The sequence below is a fragment of the Clupea harengus genome, chromosome 1 (genome assembly GCF_900700415.2).
Source record: "Clupea harengus chromosome 1, Ch_v2.0.2, whole genome shotgun sequence".
Classification (NCBI taxonomy): domain Eukaryota; kingdom Metazoa; phylum Chordata; class Actinopteri; order Clupeiformes; family Clupeidae; genus Clupea; species Clupea harengus.
The window spans coordinates 1,960,511-1,979,602 of NC_045152.1; the positions used below are offsets into that span (position 1 = coordinate 1,960,511).

The 19,092-nt window shown below is 39.2% G+C and overlaps 1 long non-coding RNA gene, 1 pseudogene and 1 gene segment (V, D, J or C); all 3 read right to left on the minus strand.

Moving 5' to 3' along the window:
• Positions 1-5,405: 5,405 nt before the first annotated feature.
• On the minus strand, positions 5,406-6,148 carry LOC116222418. Its single transcript, XR_006152582.1, has 2 exons — positions 5,778-6,148; positions 5,406-5,615 (listed from the first exon to the last, which is right to left on the minus strand). It is a non-coding gene; the product is annotated as an uncharacterized LOC116222418 (long non-coding RNA).
• Positions 6,149-14,090: 7,942 nt separating this feature from the next.
• On the minus strand, positions 14,091-14,611 carry LOC116219495 (annotated as a pseudogene).
• Positions 14,612-15,823: 1,212 nt separating this feature from the next.
• On the minus strand, positions 15,824-16,438 carry LOC122133090. The segment is given in 2 exon segments: positions 15,824-16,169; positions 16,332-16,438. Coding segments are annotated over 2 exon segments (402 nt in total).
• Positions 16,439-19,092: the final 2,654 nt, after the last annotated feature.

Here is a 19,092-nt window from a genome sequence, read left to right on the forward strand (position 1 = left end):
TATATATATATACCCATATTCTAAATGTCTTTAGGCATGCATTAGGTTTGATTTTGTTTGTTTAGTTACTGAGTTAATTATTTAGTTGTGTCAGCTCACTCAAATAGCTTTGTGGAAGATAAGTATTTTTATTGTATTTCATTAACCTGCAATGGAAATTGAATATTTCCAATTGAGCTGTGGCAGATTGTCCTTATTTAAAAAGACTGACAGTTTAACCTCTATGAGAGTAAGACATTTTGCTGTCTGGTTAGAGTCTAAAATATACACTGGTTATGTGTAGTGCAGTGACTCAGAGATGCACAAGAAGTCATATATCCCTCATTTACCTCAAAGCCGTACTTATTAAGAAATAGAATATAAATGCACATAGTGAAATCATAGGCACTCTTATGAAGTAATTCATATCTGCCACCTCATTTGCCGTAGGTGAGGTGTTTGAATCTGTCTTCAATATTGTTTTAACAATAGATATTCAAGAACTCACATGCTTGGCATAATTTATGACTAGGAGAGGGTTTTGTATGGTATCAGTGGTTGTTTTCTATCATAGTGTCTGTCGTGCACAGTAATAACAGCTGTGTCTTCAGTCTGTTGATTCTGGCCTTGCAGGGTAACTGTGTTCTGGAGGTGTCTCTGGAGACACTGAAATTGTTTTGCCAGGGCAATTATTTCATTTTTGCCTTCATTGTAGTAGAGTGGTGTTGATCCAAAACGAGGGGGTTTCCCCTGCTGCCTGACGAATCCATGCTTGTTCCATAGTAAGCTGCTCTCTGTTATAGATGCCCGCAGTCCAACTTTGCAGGTGATTGGTCAGCCGACCTCTCCTGGTCTTTACTAGTCATGATACTGGGCTGGGTGTGTTCAAAGCACAATCTACCCCTGTAAAACATCACATAAGTTTTAAACATTTAACAAATATTAATCCAATACAACATACAAGAAGCTCAATTCCTTCTGAATAAATCAGTATCAGTAACACCGAATGAAATGAAATACAAAGACATCATTGCTGAAATTGCTTTTGAATGGATAAATAAAGACGCCACATGTCACCACCACTAACCACCAACAGCCAACACGTACGTTGGGTTGAGGACGATATGGACGACAATGCGATCGAAGTGTGCTCACATGATCTTGCAATGAGGAAATAATAAGTCACACAGCCAGTATTTATACATGAACGGTTGGCAGTATTTTTCATCACACAGCAGGAACACCTATTAATTCATCATCTGTATGAGGGGAGCAGTGTTGGTATCATCCAATCCCAGTATAATTCAAATAACAATGCAGGCTTAAATATTATGACTTTTCCGATCCTAAATGCTGGCGATTGGTCAACATTTACTCACAACAATGAGCAAGCCAAATATGGCTGGTCAGTTTCAATAATGTTTCAAACGAATTCCTACAAACTAATTGATACACAGGCTAATAACAAAAAGTTAATCACTGCTTTCTCACACCTCTGCTTAAGTACTGACTATAGCAGTCATAGATGTTAACAGTAACAGCACATCATATGTACTGGATAAACACTGTTCTTACTTTAATGATGAAGCTAGTTCAGCAATGCTGAGACAGAATCCTCACTGATGTGTAGTACTGACACAGCCATCATGAAATATGACTAACTTTATGTCTGAATTTCAGATAGTTTTGTGGTACAAAATCTACAGATGGTTTGGACAATGACAGGAGATTTTGAGTGTTACTGTTGTGAACACAGCATGTCACACTACCGTGGGTTCACACTGCCACCTTGTGACGGTTTGTGTCATTTCTCACCACAGAAGCAGTTCTGACAGAAATGTTTTTGTACAACAGAGCTCAGCTTTGTGTGACAGTGATTATCTTGCACAGTAATACTCAGCAGAGTCCAGACCAGACAGGTTCAGGGACAAAAATATCAGTTTCATTGTGGCCAAGCACAGGCAGGAAGTATGACATGGAAGTTCAGTGTTGTCCCAGGGTTCTGGCCACACTCACATGGCACACAGAGCAGAAGGATGATGGGGAGAGATAAGCTCATGGTCATGGTTGAAGTCCAGTCTGAGGGTCCTCCCACTGATAGAAAGCTGTGATCTTCCCTCTATCTGTCTCTGTGTCGGTGTGTTTAGCTTTTATACTAAAGGCAGTGATGGGAGTAGGTCTCATTTGCATACTGTGTTCTGTTCCATTAATGATTTAACCTTGGCATTATTTAAAAAGAACATTTAGTTGTTTTTTTTAAATGCTACTTATTGGTCTACCTGAAATAATTTACACGTATAAGAAAATATATTTTTTGGTGAGGATCACTTCAAGTGTTAAAAACTAAACTGAAAAAGGAAACATCTTTGTAAGCAAACTATTTCCTCAGATCAATTATCTGCCATTTGGCTGAATATCAAAGAAATACCAAAACTTGAAGTCTCTGCTTTGTTTAACAATCCGACATGCTGTACATGAGCCATGTATGTAAATTGAATGTATGATGTACATGCCACATCATTATCACGAGAATTAAGAAAATGATCCATGCACAAAAAACAACAACAGAGTATTACCTGAAAGGGGTCCTATGTGCTTTGCTCCCATTGGCATGTAAACACTTTGACAATCCAATGTGGATATTACAGTGCCAATCCAAACTTTATATGCTATATTACACTCACACAAACACAGATGCACACACAAACACAGAGGCACACATGCTATATTATACTCACATACAATCACATACTCATACATGCTATATTTCACTCACACAATCACAGACACATACATGCTAGATCACACACACAAACATAGACGCACACACAAACACAGACACACACAAACACAGACACACACACAAACATTAGTTCAGTGTGATGATTGGTGCTTGAAATAGCTTATGGACCAGACTCATTTGAATTCTTCTTACATTATTTCTTTTTTGCATACCTGGAATTCATGACCTCTAATATGTGCCGATTCAGAATGACCTAAAAAGTTTGGGCTTATCGGCCCTGATATTTAGATCATTCATAAACAGACTGTGTTCTCAATCGTTATCTTCTAATTACTTTCCTAAATGAATCAAGAATCCTTGATTTGTCCAAATTGGTTCAATATTACAAAAGTATCTAAAATATAATATCAAAATATAATGAAAATACTTCCCCAAACTTCATGCTAAAGGCAGTGATGGAAGTAGGTTTAATTTGCACAGTGTGTTGTGTTCCATTCATGCATTAACCCTTGCGTGATAAAATGGAGTAATTTTACATACAATTCATTATAGGTAATATGAATAGATAGAAGCAACAAAACCTTCTTAGAATAAAGATAGAACAGAGTGAATATATGATAGTGAAAGTAAACCTTTTTGATATATTCATCAATGAATCAACCCTCTATGCATAGTGTTTGCCCACAATCTGATATTCAAGACAATGTTAAGTAACGTCCCTTTTCTGCAGCTAGTGTGAAGCGGCCAACACCTGCAGGTTGAGTATATATTCAGCTATTAGGCAAGCTTCCTTTAATTAAAACCACTATCTGTCGCTAAGAAGTATAACCAAGTTCATACTTTATCATCAAAACCGTTTCAGCCATATGTAACAAGTCTTCTTGTAAAATATTGAAAATATATTCTTGACCATGTGGCCCAGTCATACATGCAATCTTAATCAACTGATTTGTATCCATTTCAAACATTGATACGTGTTGAATATGTTATAGGCCTTACCACTAGCACTAGGGTACTTCTAAGGAGATATTTACAACTTTTGATAATATTTTTAAAGCTAAAAAAGCATTATATATACTATTAAATAATCTGAGGAAAGTAGGGCCTGCTTAATTGGGACTGTAAGATACTATTTTGTGTTATTGTTCAATGTGGGTAATAGATGAGATGAAGAAATAGATGAGAAATTTCCCTGAATGATGTGGAGTTGCAAGTGTTTTTGTACAGCCTGGCCATTGCATTCAGTCACTGTGTGTGTCCGGGCACAAGTAATACACAGCTGTGTCTTCACTCTTTCAGGCTGTTCATCTGTAGTACAGCTGGCTGCTGGAATCCTGCCTGGAGATGGTGAATCTCCCCTGGACTGACTGGGAGTAATATATAGGGGAGCTACTAGTGTCAATGTATGCAATCCACTCCAGCCCTTTTCCAGGGGCTTGTCTGACCCAATTCATGGGATAGCTACTAAATGTGAACCCAGAGGCTGTGCAGGTCAGTCTGTGAGATCCTCCAGGATTAATGACCACAGGCTCAGATTCAGTCAGTATCTGACCCCCCACACCTACAAAACAATGAGAGATAAAAGACAATCTCAAAACCAAATTTGATAAAAATCCAAGATGAAGGGAAGCATTGATCAAGGATAAGCCTACTGTATAGACAGACAGCCAGTAAAAGAAGCTGTGTCAAATCCATGGCTGAATGGTACATGGTGTCAGGGTGTCACAATGATCTGTTTTTCAAACTTGCTTCACACACAGATATATGGAGAGAGGTGATCTTTGTGTTTTGCATTGGCCACTCCTATTTGGACTGATGAAACACCACCAGAGTTTAAATGGCCAATATCAACATGAAGGTGCTCTTGGTTAACGACTCCAGTTTTTCTGTTTTCTTATGTTCATTTGCTGAAATCTATTTGACGTGATGAGAAGTGTCATCATCTCAGATCACTAGACATGCATGACACATTTTAGGCCATGGTAAATAATGGAAGATTTTGAATGAAATAATTTTCAATGTTCAATAATAATTTCAAAGTTTTCACGAACTCCTGTCTTTTTTTATGACATTTTGAATTTTGATTAAAATCAACTGAAAGAAAGAAAGAAAAGAAAATTAAGTTACCAAATAAAATTGAAAAAGGGATGAAGCCAGCGATAAATGTGTGATGTAAAGCATTAAGTGGGCAGAGCCTGGCCGAAGTTACCAATGAAATATGATTCTAAATAATCAGTACTTCTAAACTCCTAACATCTAAAAACCTGAATAGCCTGAATTCTGAATTATTGGTATTTGCAATTGCACACACTAAACAGATTTTTATCTTGTACGTATCGGTTGTATTATGATCTTTATGTCTTGTCTTTTTGATTTTCCAGTGATGTCTCATATTCATAGCTAGATAAGTTAAAAGATACATTTTCAGAAATAACTTTTTACATTTTCTATGATCCACAGGCTTTTGTTCAGCAAAAAAGCACCACTCAAAAGCTGCTTTGACTACTTTCTGTGCTCTGTGGACACACACACTGAGACAGTTCAAGATTTTGTACAGCTATCTTGTTGTTTGTGTCACAGTGTGTCTCTGGCGCAGTAGTACACAGCTGTGTCTCCAGGCTGCAGATTCTGCCCTCTTAGAGTCAGTGTGTTACTGGAGGTGTCTCTGGAGATGCTGAACTTGTTCAGTTTATCACTATGGTGTTGCTCACCATCATAATCTATAGCATTTATCCACTCAGGGCTTTTCCTGCTGGCTGTCGAATCCAAGCTGTTCTGAAATAGCTGGAATCTGTAATAGTTGCCCCAGTCACTTTGCAGGTAATACTCAAAGACTCTCCTGGCTTTACAGTCAAGAAGCTAGGCTGGGTGTGTTCAAAAGCACCATCTACCCCTGTAAAACATCACATAGTTTTAAACATTTAAACAAATATAATCCATACAAATACAAGAAGCTCAAATTCCTTCTGAATAAATCAGTAACCAGTAACACCAATGAAATGAAATACAAGAATATGTGCTGAAATTGCTTTTGAATGAATAAATAAAGACCCACATGTCACCAGCACTAACACCAACAGCCAACACGTTTGGGTTGAGGACGATATGACTGACATGGCTCGAGTGTGCTCCATGATCTGATGAGGAAATAAAAGTCACACAGCAGTATTTATACATGAAGGTTGGCAGTATTTGCATCCAGAGGAACATCTATTATTCATCATCTGTATGAGGGGAGCAGTGTTGGTATCATCCATCCAGTATATTAAATAAAATGCTGCTTAAATATTATGACTTTCGATCCTAAATGCTGCACTGATCACATTTACACAACATGAGAAGCCAATATGGCTGATCAGCTTCAATAGTGTTTCAAACGAATTCCTACAAACTAATTGATACACAGGCTAATAACAAAAAGTTAATCACTGCTTTCTCACACCTCTGCTTAAGTACTGACTATAGCAGTCATAGATGTTAACAGTAACAGCACATCATATGTACTGGATAAACACTGTTCTTACTTTAATGATGAAGCTAGTTCAGCAATGCTGAGACAGAATCCTCAGTGATGTGTAGTACTGACACAGCCATCATGAAATAAGACTAATTTTATGTCTGAATTTCAGATAGTTTTGTGGTACAAAATCTACAGATGGTTTGGACAATGACAGGAGATTTTGAGTGTTACTGTTGTGAACACAGCATGTCACACTACCGTGGGTTCACACTGCCACCTTGTGACTGTTTGTGTCATTTCTCACCACAGAAGCAGTTTTGACAGAAATGTTTTTGTACAACAGAGCTCAGTATTTGTGTGACAGTGATTATCTTGCACAGTAATATTCAGCAGAGTCCAGACCAGACAGGTTCAGGGACACCATGCTGCTGGGATTGTCTCAGGTGATCTCCATGTGTCCCTGGACACTCTTAGCATAGATGGAGCCACTAGCATCATTAGATATAATCCCCATCCACTCCACTGCTTTCCCAGAAGGCTGCCTGGTCCAGTGCATGTTGTAGCTTCCAAAAGCAAACCCAGATCCTTTACAGGAGAGACTGAGACTTTCACCAGGCTTCTACAGCACTGCACTGGAGGGAATGGACTCCAGGCTTTGACTTTTCACCCCTGATGAATACAGAGAGGAAGGAAATTACCAAACCAATTCTCTAGGACCAAACTAACACTGACAGTGTATACTGGTGAGTATCAGTATCAGTGAGAGTGTGTCCTTCATCCTGTGGGTGTTGATGGGAACTCAGCTGCAGCTCACAGTCCTGCAGCTCCACTTAAGTACTGGATGGACTCCCAGCACTGAGTTTGCATAATCATGTCAGGTAGGAGGGAGTCACGAAGGAGGCTACAATGTCATTAATGACCACATGCTGCATGTCTTTTTCTTTCCATTTGTTTGGATGGGAGTTTTAGTCAGACCATACAGCTTCTTACCGAGTCACCAGGACACTTGGCCTGGTTTGGAGACGAGGTCAGAGTGATGCCATGGAGATCTGATGAAGAGAGAAAAAATATCAGTTTCATTGAGGCCAAGGGATCACGGCCAAGCACAGGCAGGAAGTATGACATGGAAGTTCAGTGTTGTCCCAGGGTTCTGGCGTTGATGGGAGTAGGTCTCATTTGCATACTGTGTTGTTTTCCATTAATGGTTTAATCTTGGCATGTTTTAAAAAACATTTTGGAGTGTTTTTTTTATGCTACTTATTCATCTGCATGAAATTATTTACACGTCTGGGAAAATATATTTTTGGTGAGGATCACTTCTTGTGTAAAAACTGAACTGAAAAAGCAAATGTCTTTGTAAGCAAACAATTTCCTCAGTTCAATTATCTGCTATTTGGCTGAACATCAAAGAAATATTTTTAAAAAAATGAACTCCCTGCTTTTTTAACATTCCAACATGCTGTACGTGCTGTGTACATTTGTGGAGAATTAAGAAAATGATCCATGATTTAAAACAAAAAACAACAACACAGTATTACCTGAAAGGGATCCTATGTGCCTTTTTCCCATTGGCGTATAGATGATGCTTCCATGCAAGATGTTGAGTCTGAGCTCAACAATGAGATGATCCCAAGTTATTACAGCTGGTGACCGAGACTTGATCAGGCTGAGCTGTCAATGAAGCTGGTTGACTGAGCACATCACTAAACATCTATGGTCAAAAACATCCAAAGGTAGACATGAAAGTAGTTAAACTTGTCATTTTGCAGAAAAACATGGTCACATTGCAAAATAAACGTGCCATTCTAATTCACATACACATAGGTACAAGGTAAAGATCTGAAAGATTGACATTTTCATTAACAACGCTGTCAGCAATACTGTTTTTGTTGAGCTACTGATCTTAGTAGTTACAAATACATTGAAAGTGATCGACAGAAACAAAGCAGAAATTGAGTCACAGAATATGGCTTGAACGGAGTTGCTATAGGGATTAATGTGTGTGTATTGGTTGTAGGTTTCTGATGGGGCGTGCATCTGTGGTAACAGCAGCGATGGCGCTTGTGTAGCGGCCGTGGAGATCTCGTGCAGGAGATAGTTTGGTGATACTATAGCCTGCATGGAGAATACCAAAAAAAATTCCTAGTATCTGTATACATGGCGAAATAAAGTTGAATTGAATTGAATTGAATTGATGGTCCCTTACTCCGACTGAATGCACTGGACTCCATTATTGTCTTCATAGACTGATGTTTGATTATTGTATGCAACACAAGAGTTATGTTTAGAAAAGACTGAATATGTTGCTATATGTCCTGATGATTGAAATGATTTTTGTCTTAACCGAAGAAATGGGTCTCATGTGTAAAACATTCAAAGAAAGGTGAACAATAGGATACAATACACTACTCTAAGTGATGAAATGTTCTTTCTGCTATACTGCCTTATGTCTTTGACCAGGGCTCATGTGGTGAATGAGGAGGTGTTTTTGTACAGCCTGGCCATTGCATTCAGTCACTGTGCCTCCCGTGCACAGTAATACACAGCAGTGTCTTCAGCCTGCAGATTCTGGCCCTGTAGAGTCAGTGTTTTACTGGAGGTGTCTCTGGAGAGGGTGAACTTGTTTTTCAAAGAATCCTTGTAGTACAAGCCCCCACCAGTGCTAATATACCCAACCCACTCTAGTGGTCCCCCCGAAGCCTGTCTTATCCATCCAGTTGCATAGCTACTGATAGAATATGAGAACCTACATTGGATGGTCAAGCTTTGACTGGGCTGGATATTCACAGAAGCTGGCTGATTGAGCTCCTCCATGTGGACATCTGGAACAACAAAAGGCAACACTAATGAGTTATGGCATTCAGTACAGAACATCTCAATCTATATAAATACCTATGGTTTGTGTTGAGCTCCTTATGATGAAGTCTACGATTCAGTGTTACTCCTGACACTAATACAAGACATTCTAAAATACACAACAACTTGAATAAAACACTGAGTTTCTATCTTTGCATCCTAAATGAACTTAATCAGACTCACATGTGGCAGCTATCAACAATAGCAGAAGCTGAGATGTACGGATCATGGTTTGTCATGCAGCTGAACTGATAACAGATGTTCTTCTCTGATGGCTGTAATTGAGGTGCACATTAACTGATTATATGAGGAGGGAAGTGTGGAGGTAGTTTGCATAAGGGAACCCCTACTGGAGACACTCCCAACAGAGAATATTGATCACCTGTTCACTGGACTAGTCTGATGAATTATTACTGTGATAACAATATCAAGTTAATATAATTTTCATTCAGGTTTTATATTGTTATTTCTTAAAGACAATAAGTTAGTTGGCCATGACTGCCCATATAAATGTGGAAGTAATATAATACAATGGGTCTATATATTAAATATATCATTTTAAAGGATCAACAACATTATGATCTACAGTATGCTATCACCTTTACTGGATTCAGTCCACTCTGGATTTAATTCATGGGAATATCATTGAAGTAAAGGTGGGCTTTTCTTTTAAACATAACTGGGGCTGTTCATTTTGATAGTTGCACACAATGAGTAAGGACTGGGATGAGATAAATAACATGGGTTGTAGATATGCATTCAAATGTTGGTTACCTTTTGATGTGATATTAATATTATCAGTTTTTGTATGTTTGGTGTGCTATGTGTGGGAGGTTTTGGTACAGCATTGTAGCTTATTGTTATGCTGTGGGTAACGAGCACAGTAATACACAGCTGTGTCTTCAGCCTGCAGATTCTGGCCTTGCAGGGTGACTGTGTAACTGGAGGTGTCTCTGGAGACACTGAACTTGTTTTTCAGTGAGTCTTTATTTGCTGTGCTACCACCACTCCAGATGATATTGATCCACTCCAGAGCTTTCCCTGATGGCTGTCGAATCCAAGCTGTGCCATAACTGGTAACTGAATAGGACACTTTACAGTTGATGGCCAAGCTGTTACCTGGCTGGAGAGTCAGTGATGCTGGCTGAGTGAGCTCGAATGAATGAACACCTGTGAGAACACCAAGAAACATACCTGTTACTGTCATGATAGCTGTAATACATGAAACAATGCAGAAACAGTGTCATGTGTGTTCAGTGCAAATCCATTCCAACAGAGAAACTTACTGAATGCAGCACCCAACAACAGTAGCACAGATGATAGGGACATGGTTTGTGTTGAAGACAACGATCTGGCACTAACTGGTCCTCTCTACTCTTTACAATCTGTTGAACACTGAGGACTTATAGACACCACAATACTCTTCCAACAGGAAGTGACACTGAATGGATTTACATACACACACATTGTGTTTCATAAGCATGCACATACACAATTACGATGCCGTCCCCACTATTTGTGAACACAGTAAGGTTTTGGTTGTTCACAAGACAGGGTTAGATGTGTAAGTGTATTTGGTCTTGTTTATTATTGAGAGTGGGTCTGGATGCAGCAATGATAGCCCTTTACTCAGCCTGATTACACTAGGTCCCAGTATTTGTGAAGATTGTTAAAAATTGTATTATAATTGAAAAGACAGATACAGTATATAAAAATGACTGGACGTCTCTAAATTTCCAATTGTGTTATATTTCTTTGCTTTCAGGTATGTTGTGACATAATTTGGTGAAGCAATTAAATACAATTATTTGGTCTGGGTCTATTGTGCAAAACCATGTGTTTTTAATACAACACAAATTATAGAGTACATGTATATCTAGGACAACTAGTTAAAGTAAAGTAAAAGGCTCAATTCCTGTGACTGTACTGCCCCCATGAGGTTTGCAGTGTCCATGATTCTGCTGTCAGATCAGGTATGAGAGACATGACAAGCAGACCGCTTTGACAATCCAGTGTAGATATTACAGTCCCAATCCAAACTTGATATGCTATATGCTATATTACACTCACAGAATCACAGACGCACACACAAACACAGACGCTCACACAAACACACACAAACACAGACGCTCACACAAACACAAACGCACCCACAAACACAGACGCACACACAAACACAGACGCTCACACAAACACACACAAACACAGACGCACACAAACACAGACGCACACACAAACACAGACGCACACACACAAACAGAGACGCACACACAAACACAGACACACACAAACACAGACGCTACTTCAGTGTGATGATTGGTGCTGGAAATAGTTTTTGGACCAGACTCATTTTTATTCTTCTCATCATTATCACTTTTTTTCCATATGTGGAAGTTTGCAAGCCTGTAATTCATGGCACAGTAAGAATCGATAATATGTGCAGACTCAGTACAATCTAAAATGTGTGAGCTAACCTGCCCTTTTGTTCAGATGACAAATAGAAAAAGTCTTTTTAATGGCTGTTCATTATTTTCTCTTAATCCAAACTTTATCCAAACAAAACAACATTACAAACGTATCCTAAATATACTATCAAAATAAAGTGAAAAGACTTTCCCCAAACTAAGCCTTGTGGACACAAAAGGGACGCTAAATGACGCTATGCTCCTGTCTCTGAGCAGCTCATAGTGTAAGTGTGAGCGTCTCCATCTGGTGTTTTTGTACAGGCCTCCCACTCAGCCGCTGCACTGTGGCTGTACGAGCGCAGTAGTACACAGCTGAGTCCTCAGTCTGCAGGCTGCTGATGTCTAAGTAGAGCACATTACTGCTGTCTCTGCTGATGGTGAAGCGGCTCTTGTAGGGTCTGCTGAGCTAAAAGAGCCACCACCCCACATGATCCCAATCCACTGCATGGCTTTGCCTGGAGGATGTCGGATCCAGCCTGTGCCAATGCTAGTGAGGGCGTAACCAGACACCTGGCAGGATATTCTCACCGAGTCACCGGGAGACTTGGCCTGGTTTGGAGACGAGGTCAGAGTGATGCCATGGAGATCTGATGAAGAGAGCAAAAATATCAGTTTCATTGAGGCCAAGCACAGGCAGGAAGTATGACATGGAAGTTCAGTGTTGTCCCAGGGTTCTGGCCACACTCACATGGCACACAGAGCAGAAGGATGATGGGGAGAGATAAGCTCATGGTCATGGTTGAAGTCCAGTCTGAGGGTCCTCCCACTGATAGAAAGCTGTGATCTTCCCTCTATCTGTCTCTGTGTCGGTGTGTTTAGCTTTTATACTAAAGGCAGTGATGGGAGTAGGTCTCATTTGCATACTGTGTTCTGTTCCATTAATTATTTAACCTTGGCATTATTTAAAAAAACATTTAGTTGTTTTTTTTAAATGCTACTTATTGGTCTACCTGAAATTATTTACACGTATAAGAAAATATATTTTTTGGTGAGGATCACTTCAAGTTTTAAAAACTAAACTGAAAAAGGAAACATCTTTGTAAGCAAACTATTTCCTCAGATCAATTATCTGCCATTTGGCTGAATATCAAAGAAATACCAAAACTTGAAGTCTCTGCTTTGTTTAACAATCCGACATGCTGTACATGAGCCATGTATGAACATGAATGTATGATGTACATGCCAAACATCATTATCACGAGAATTAAGAAAATTATCCATGCACAAAAAACAACAACAGAGTATTACCTGAAAGGGGTCCTATGTGCTTTGCTCCCATTGGCAGAGAAAACACTTTGACAATCCAATGTGGATATTACAGTGCCAATCCAAACTTTATATGCTATATTACACTCACACAAACACAGATGCACACACAAACACAGAGGCACAAATGCTATATTATACTCACATACAATCACAGACTCACACATGCTATATTTCACTCACACAATCACAGACACGAACATGCTAGATCACACACACAAACATAGACGCACACACAAACACAGACACACACAAACACAGACACACACACAAACATTAGTTCAGTGTGATGATTGGTGCGTGAAATAGCTTATGGACCAGCCTCATTTTAATTCTTCTTACATTATTTCTTTTTTGCATACCTGGAATTCATGACCTCTAATATGTGCCGATTCAGAATGACCTAAAAAGTTTGGGCTTATCGGCCCTGATATTTAGATCACTCATAAACAGACTGTGTTCTCAATCGTTATCTTCTAATTACTTTCCAAAATGAATCAAGAATCCTTGATTTGTCCAAATTGGTTCAATGTTACAAAAGTATCTAAAACATAATATCAAAATATAATGAAAAGACTTCCCCAAACTTCATGCTAAAGGCAGTGATGGAAGTAGGTTTAATTTGCACAGTGTGTTGTGTTCCATTCATGCATTAACCCTTGCATGATAAAATGGAGTAATTTTACATACAATTCATTATAGGTAATGTGAATAGATAGAAGCAATAAAACCTTCTTAGAATAAAGATAGAATAGAGTGAATATATGATAGTGAAAGTAAACCTTTTTGATATATTCATCAATGAATCAACCCTCTATTGCATAGTGTTGCCACATGATCATGAAATGTTAGTACGTCCCTTTTCTGCAGCTATGTGAAGGCCAACACCTGCAGGTTGAAGTATTATTCAGTATTTAGGCAAGCTTCCTTTAATTAAAACACTATCTGTGCTAAGAAACCAGTTCATATTTATCATCAAAACAAGTTCAGCTATAACAAGTCTTTTGTAAAATATTGAAAATATAATTCTTGCCATGTGGCAGCAACATGAAATTATCTAACTGATTTGTATCCATTCAACATTTAACGGTTGAAATGTTATAGGTTTACCTAGCACTAGGATACTAAGGAGATATTTACAACTTTTGATAATATTTTAAAGTAAAAAAGCATTATTTATACTATTAAATAATCTGAGAAATAGGGCCTGCTTAATTGTGACTGTAAGATACTATTTTGTGTTATTGTTCAATGTGGTAATAGATGAGATGAGAAATAGATGAGATTTCCCTGAATGATGTGGAGTTGCAGTGTTTTTGTACAGCCTGGCCATTGCATTCAGTCACTGTGCCCGTCGTGCACAGTAATACACAGCTGTGTCTTCACTCTTCAGGCTGTTCATCTGTAGGTACAGCTGGCTGCTGGAATCCTGCCTGGAGATGGTGAATCTCCCCTGGACTGACTGGGAGTAATATATAGGGGTGCTACTAGTGCCAATGTATGAAATCCACTCCAGCCCTTTTCCAGGGGCTTGTCTGACCCAATTCATGGCTACTAAACGTGAACCCAGAGGCTGTGCAGGTCAGTCTGTGAGATCCTCCAGGATTAATGACCACAGGCTCAGATTCAGTCAGGGTCTGACCCCCCACACCTACAAAACAATGAGAGATAAAAGACAATCTCAAAACCAAATTTGATAAAAATCCAAGATGAAGGGAAGCATTGATCAAGGGTAAGCCTACCTGTTAGACAGACAGCCAGTAAAAGAAGCTGTGTCAAATCCATGGCTGAATGGTACATGGTGTCAGGGTGTCACAATGATCTGATTCTCAAACTTGCTTCACACACAGATATATGGAGAGAGGTGATCTTTGTGTTTTGCATTGGCCACTCCTATTTGGACTGATGAAACACCACCAGAGTTTAAATGGCCAATATCAACATGAAGGTGCTCTTGGTTAACGACTCCAGTTTTTCTGTTTTCTTATGTTCATTTGCTGAAATCTATTTGAGTGTCATCATCTCAGATCACTAGACATGCGTGACACATTTTAGGCCATGGCCACTTTCACAAACTCCGTTCCTTTTCACGACATTTTGAATGGTGATTGAAATAAAAAGAAAATGTAGTTACAAAATAGAAAGCAGAAAGAGATGAAATAGGAAAATAAGTGATGAAGTGAGCGGTGAAGGTGTGATTTTAAAGCACTAAGTGGGCAGAGCCTGGCCAAAGTTACTTAGTGAAAGGTTTGGTTAAAGCCGACCAATAGCACTGCCAAGCAATCCCTTTAAACTGACTAAATTACTATGTAAGAAAATGGCATCATCACCATGGGTTCAGAACAGTATTACAAGGAAAAACCTCATGCTTCTTCCCTTCAAACTGACTATATTGACTGACTTTATATATACATATATCCCCAAATATATATATATTATATATATATATATATATGCCTGACGACATTTAGCATATGGGGATATGTGTATATACTGTATATATACTGTATATATATATATAAGCATTTGGGGATATATGTATATATATATATTCTAAATGTCTTTAGGCATGCATTAGGTTTGATTTTGTTTGTTTAGTTACTGAGTTAATTATTTAGTTGTGTCAGCTCACTCAAATAGCTTTGTGGAAGATAAGTATTTTTATTGTATTTCATTAACCTGCAATGGAAATTGAATATTTCCAATTGAGCTGTGGCAGATTGTCCTTATTTAAAAAGACTGGCAGTTTAACCTCTATGAAGAGTAAGACATTTTGCTCTGGTAGAGTCCTAAAATATACACTGGTTATGTGTAGTGCAGTGACTCAGAGATGCACAAGAAATCATATATCCCTCATTTACCTCAAAGCCGTACTTATTATAGAAATAGAATATAAATGCAATAGTGAAATCATAGGCACTCTATGAAGTAATTCATATCTGCCACCTCATTTGCCGTAGGTGAGGTGTTTTGAATCTGTCTTCAATATTGTTTTAACAATAGATATTCAAGAACTCACATGCTGGCATTATTTATGACTAGAGAGGGTTTTTGTAGGTATCAGTGGTTGTTTTCTATCATAGTGTGTCTCGTGCACAATAATACACAGCTGTGTCTTCAGTCTGTAGATTCTGGCCTTGCAGGGTAACTGTGTTACTGGAGGTGTCTCTGGAGACACTGAACTTGTTTTGCAGGGCATTATTTTCATTTTTGCCTTCATTGTAGTAGAGTGTGTTGATCCAAACGAGGGGTTTCCCTGCTGCCTGACGAATCCATGCTGTTCCATAGTAGCTGCTATCTGTAATAGATGCCCCAGTCACTTTGCAGGTGATTGTCAGAGACTCTCCTGGCTTTACAGTCATGATACTGGGCTGGGTGTGTTCAAAAGCACAATCTACCCCTGTAAAACATCACATAGTTTTAAACATTTAAACAAATATAATCCATACAAATACAAGAAGCTCAAATTCCTTCTGAATAAATCAGTAACCAGTAACACCAATGAAATGAAATACAAGAATCTGTGCTGAAATTGCTTTTGAATGAATAAATAAAGACCCACATGTCACCAGCACTAACACCAACAGCCAACACGTTTGTGTTGAGGACGATATGACTGACATGGCTCGAGTGTGCTCCATGATCTGATGAGGAAATAAAAGTCACACAGCAGTATTTATACATGTAGGTTGGCAGTATTTGCATCCAGAGGAACACCTAATATTCATCATCTGTATGAGGAGAGCAGTGTTGATATCATGCATCCAGTATATTAAATAAAATGGTGCTTAAATATTATGACTTTCGATCCTAAATGCTGCACTGATCACATTTACACAACATGAGAAGCAAATATGGCTGATCAGTTTCGATAGTGTTTCAAACTAATTCCTACATAGGCTAATGACAAAGAGTTAATTCACTGCTGCCTCACACCTACAGCTAGGTACTGACTATAGTCATCATAGCTGTTAACAGTAACAGCACATCATATGTACTGGATAAACACTGTTCTTACTTGTATAATGAAGCTAGTTAGTAGTTGTGACAGAAGTATGTAATTACTGCTGTGACGGAACCTTCACTGACACAAGCTTCATGAAATGAGAAATATGAAATATTTTATGTCTGAGTTGCAGACAGTTTTGTGGTACAAAATCTACAGATGGTTTTAACAATGAATGGATATTTACAGTGTTATTGTTATCAACAGTATGTCACACTACCGTGGGTTCACACTGCCACCTGGTGACTGTTTGTGTCATTTCTCACCACAGAAGCAGTTATGACAGAAATGTTTTTGTACAACAGAGCTCAGTATTTGTGTGACAGTGATTATCTTGCACAGTAATACTCAGCAGAGTCCAGACCAGACAGGTTCAGGGACACCATGCTGCTGGGTTTGTCTCAGGTGATCTCTATGTGTCCCTGGACACTCTTAGCATAGATGGAGCCACTAGCATCATTAGATATAATCCCCATCCACTTCACTGCTTTCCCAGAAGGCTGCCTGGTCCAGTGCATGTTGTAGCTTCCAAAAGCAAACCCAGATCCTTTACAGGAGAGACTGAGACTTTCACCAGGCTTCTACAGCACTGCACTGGAGGGAATGGACTCCAGGCTTTGACTTTTCACCCCTGATGAATACAGAGAGGATGAAAATGATCAAATACATTTTTCTAGCACCAAACTAAAGAAATATTTTCCATTCAGAAACACTGACAGGGTATGCTGGTGAGTATCAGTATCAGTGAGAGTGTGTCCTTCATCCTGTGGGTGTTGATGGGAACTCAGCTGCAGCTCACAGTCCTGCAGCTCCACTTAAGTACTGGATGGACTCCCAGCACTGAGTTTGCATAATCATGTCAGGTAGGAGGGAGTCATGAAGGAAGCTACGATGTCATTAATGACCACATGCTGCATGTGTAACCGGTGAAACTTCTGCGTTGTGTATTAATATATGTGACTCGTGGACAACAGTTGCTGAGATGGATATTTATTTCGTATCACTCCTGTTAAAGCACACCAACAGAAACAGTATGGTAAGTCTCCACTGTTAATGCTAGCCCTCACATGTAGCAAAAGGATAAAACATATAAAGAATAGGTCAGAGAGATATTTCCTGAAAATAGTATAGATATATTATATAGTTATAAGAAGATATATAAGAACCTAGATGCCTATTTTTAAAGGCAATATTTATTAGATTCTTTATCCCCCTGAAACTCAACCACCTACCTCATTCCCAGCATATGTCAAACAGGAAAGAGGAAGGGGGGAGAGAGGAACAAAACAAGGGGAGACAGGGGGGGCTACCAGAGACCCCCAATACCAGTGTGCGTGTGATATCAAAATAAAAGATAAAAAAGAAACTGAAATACAGGTAACAGACTATCTTGTGCAATTATTTCTAACCGCATTTCTAACCTGTTACACATGTCTTTCTTCCCATTTGTATGGATGGGAGTTTTTGACCATACATCTTCTTACCGAATCACCAGGAGACTTGGCCTGGTTTGGAGACGAGGTCAGAGTGATGCCTTGGAGATCTGATGAAGAGAGCCAAAACATCAGTTTCACCGTGGCCAAGGAATTAAAATCCCGCACAGGCAAGGACACCACACAGAAGTGTGAAATGTTGCAGTAGGAGATTTGGTATGGCTGGCTGACCAAAATGCCCTGAAAGGTCAATAAAAGTGAGCTAGTGGTCAGTGTCAACGCTGACAGGAAAGGCATTGTAACGGATGTGGGAACCTTTCCCAGCTACCCTGTCCCAGTCACGAAGCCAGACAAAGGAGAGATCGCAAAAACAAACAAGGAAGGAACCAAGAGGCTCTTAACAAAAATCCCTGCGACCATTCTGCATAGGGATGTCATCCTACTACCCATTGAAGAACAACCAGAGGCTTGAAAGACTGGTGTGACCTCCCTGGATTTAAAATACCAGGAGCTCAAGTGGGAGGTGTTGAGGTAAAAAGATGGAACTCTCCAATTTTGCCATTTTCAAGATTAATTTCAGTTCCTCATCACATCAGCTCACTTGACTTTGCCTAAAAGACTGCAAGTCCCATAATGCACCACCAGCAGGCCAGTGCAGGCTGCTCATTAAAGTTGGAACACCTACCAATGGAAGGTCTCTCTCAGCAAACATCTCAGCAGAGAGAGAGAGAGAGGCAAACAAGGATTCAACTCATGGTACAATTGAAGAAGCCACTGGTTTTCAACCTGATGGACCAACCAGTCAACAACAAACAAATAAGGAAAACAATAATATTGAGCTGTGTTGAAAAGAGTGGTCCAGTACGTCCTTTGGGGTTCATGTA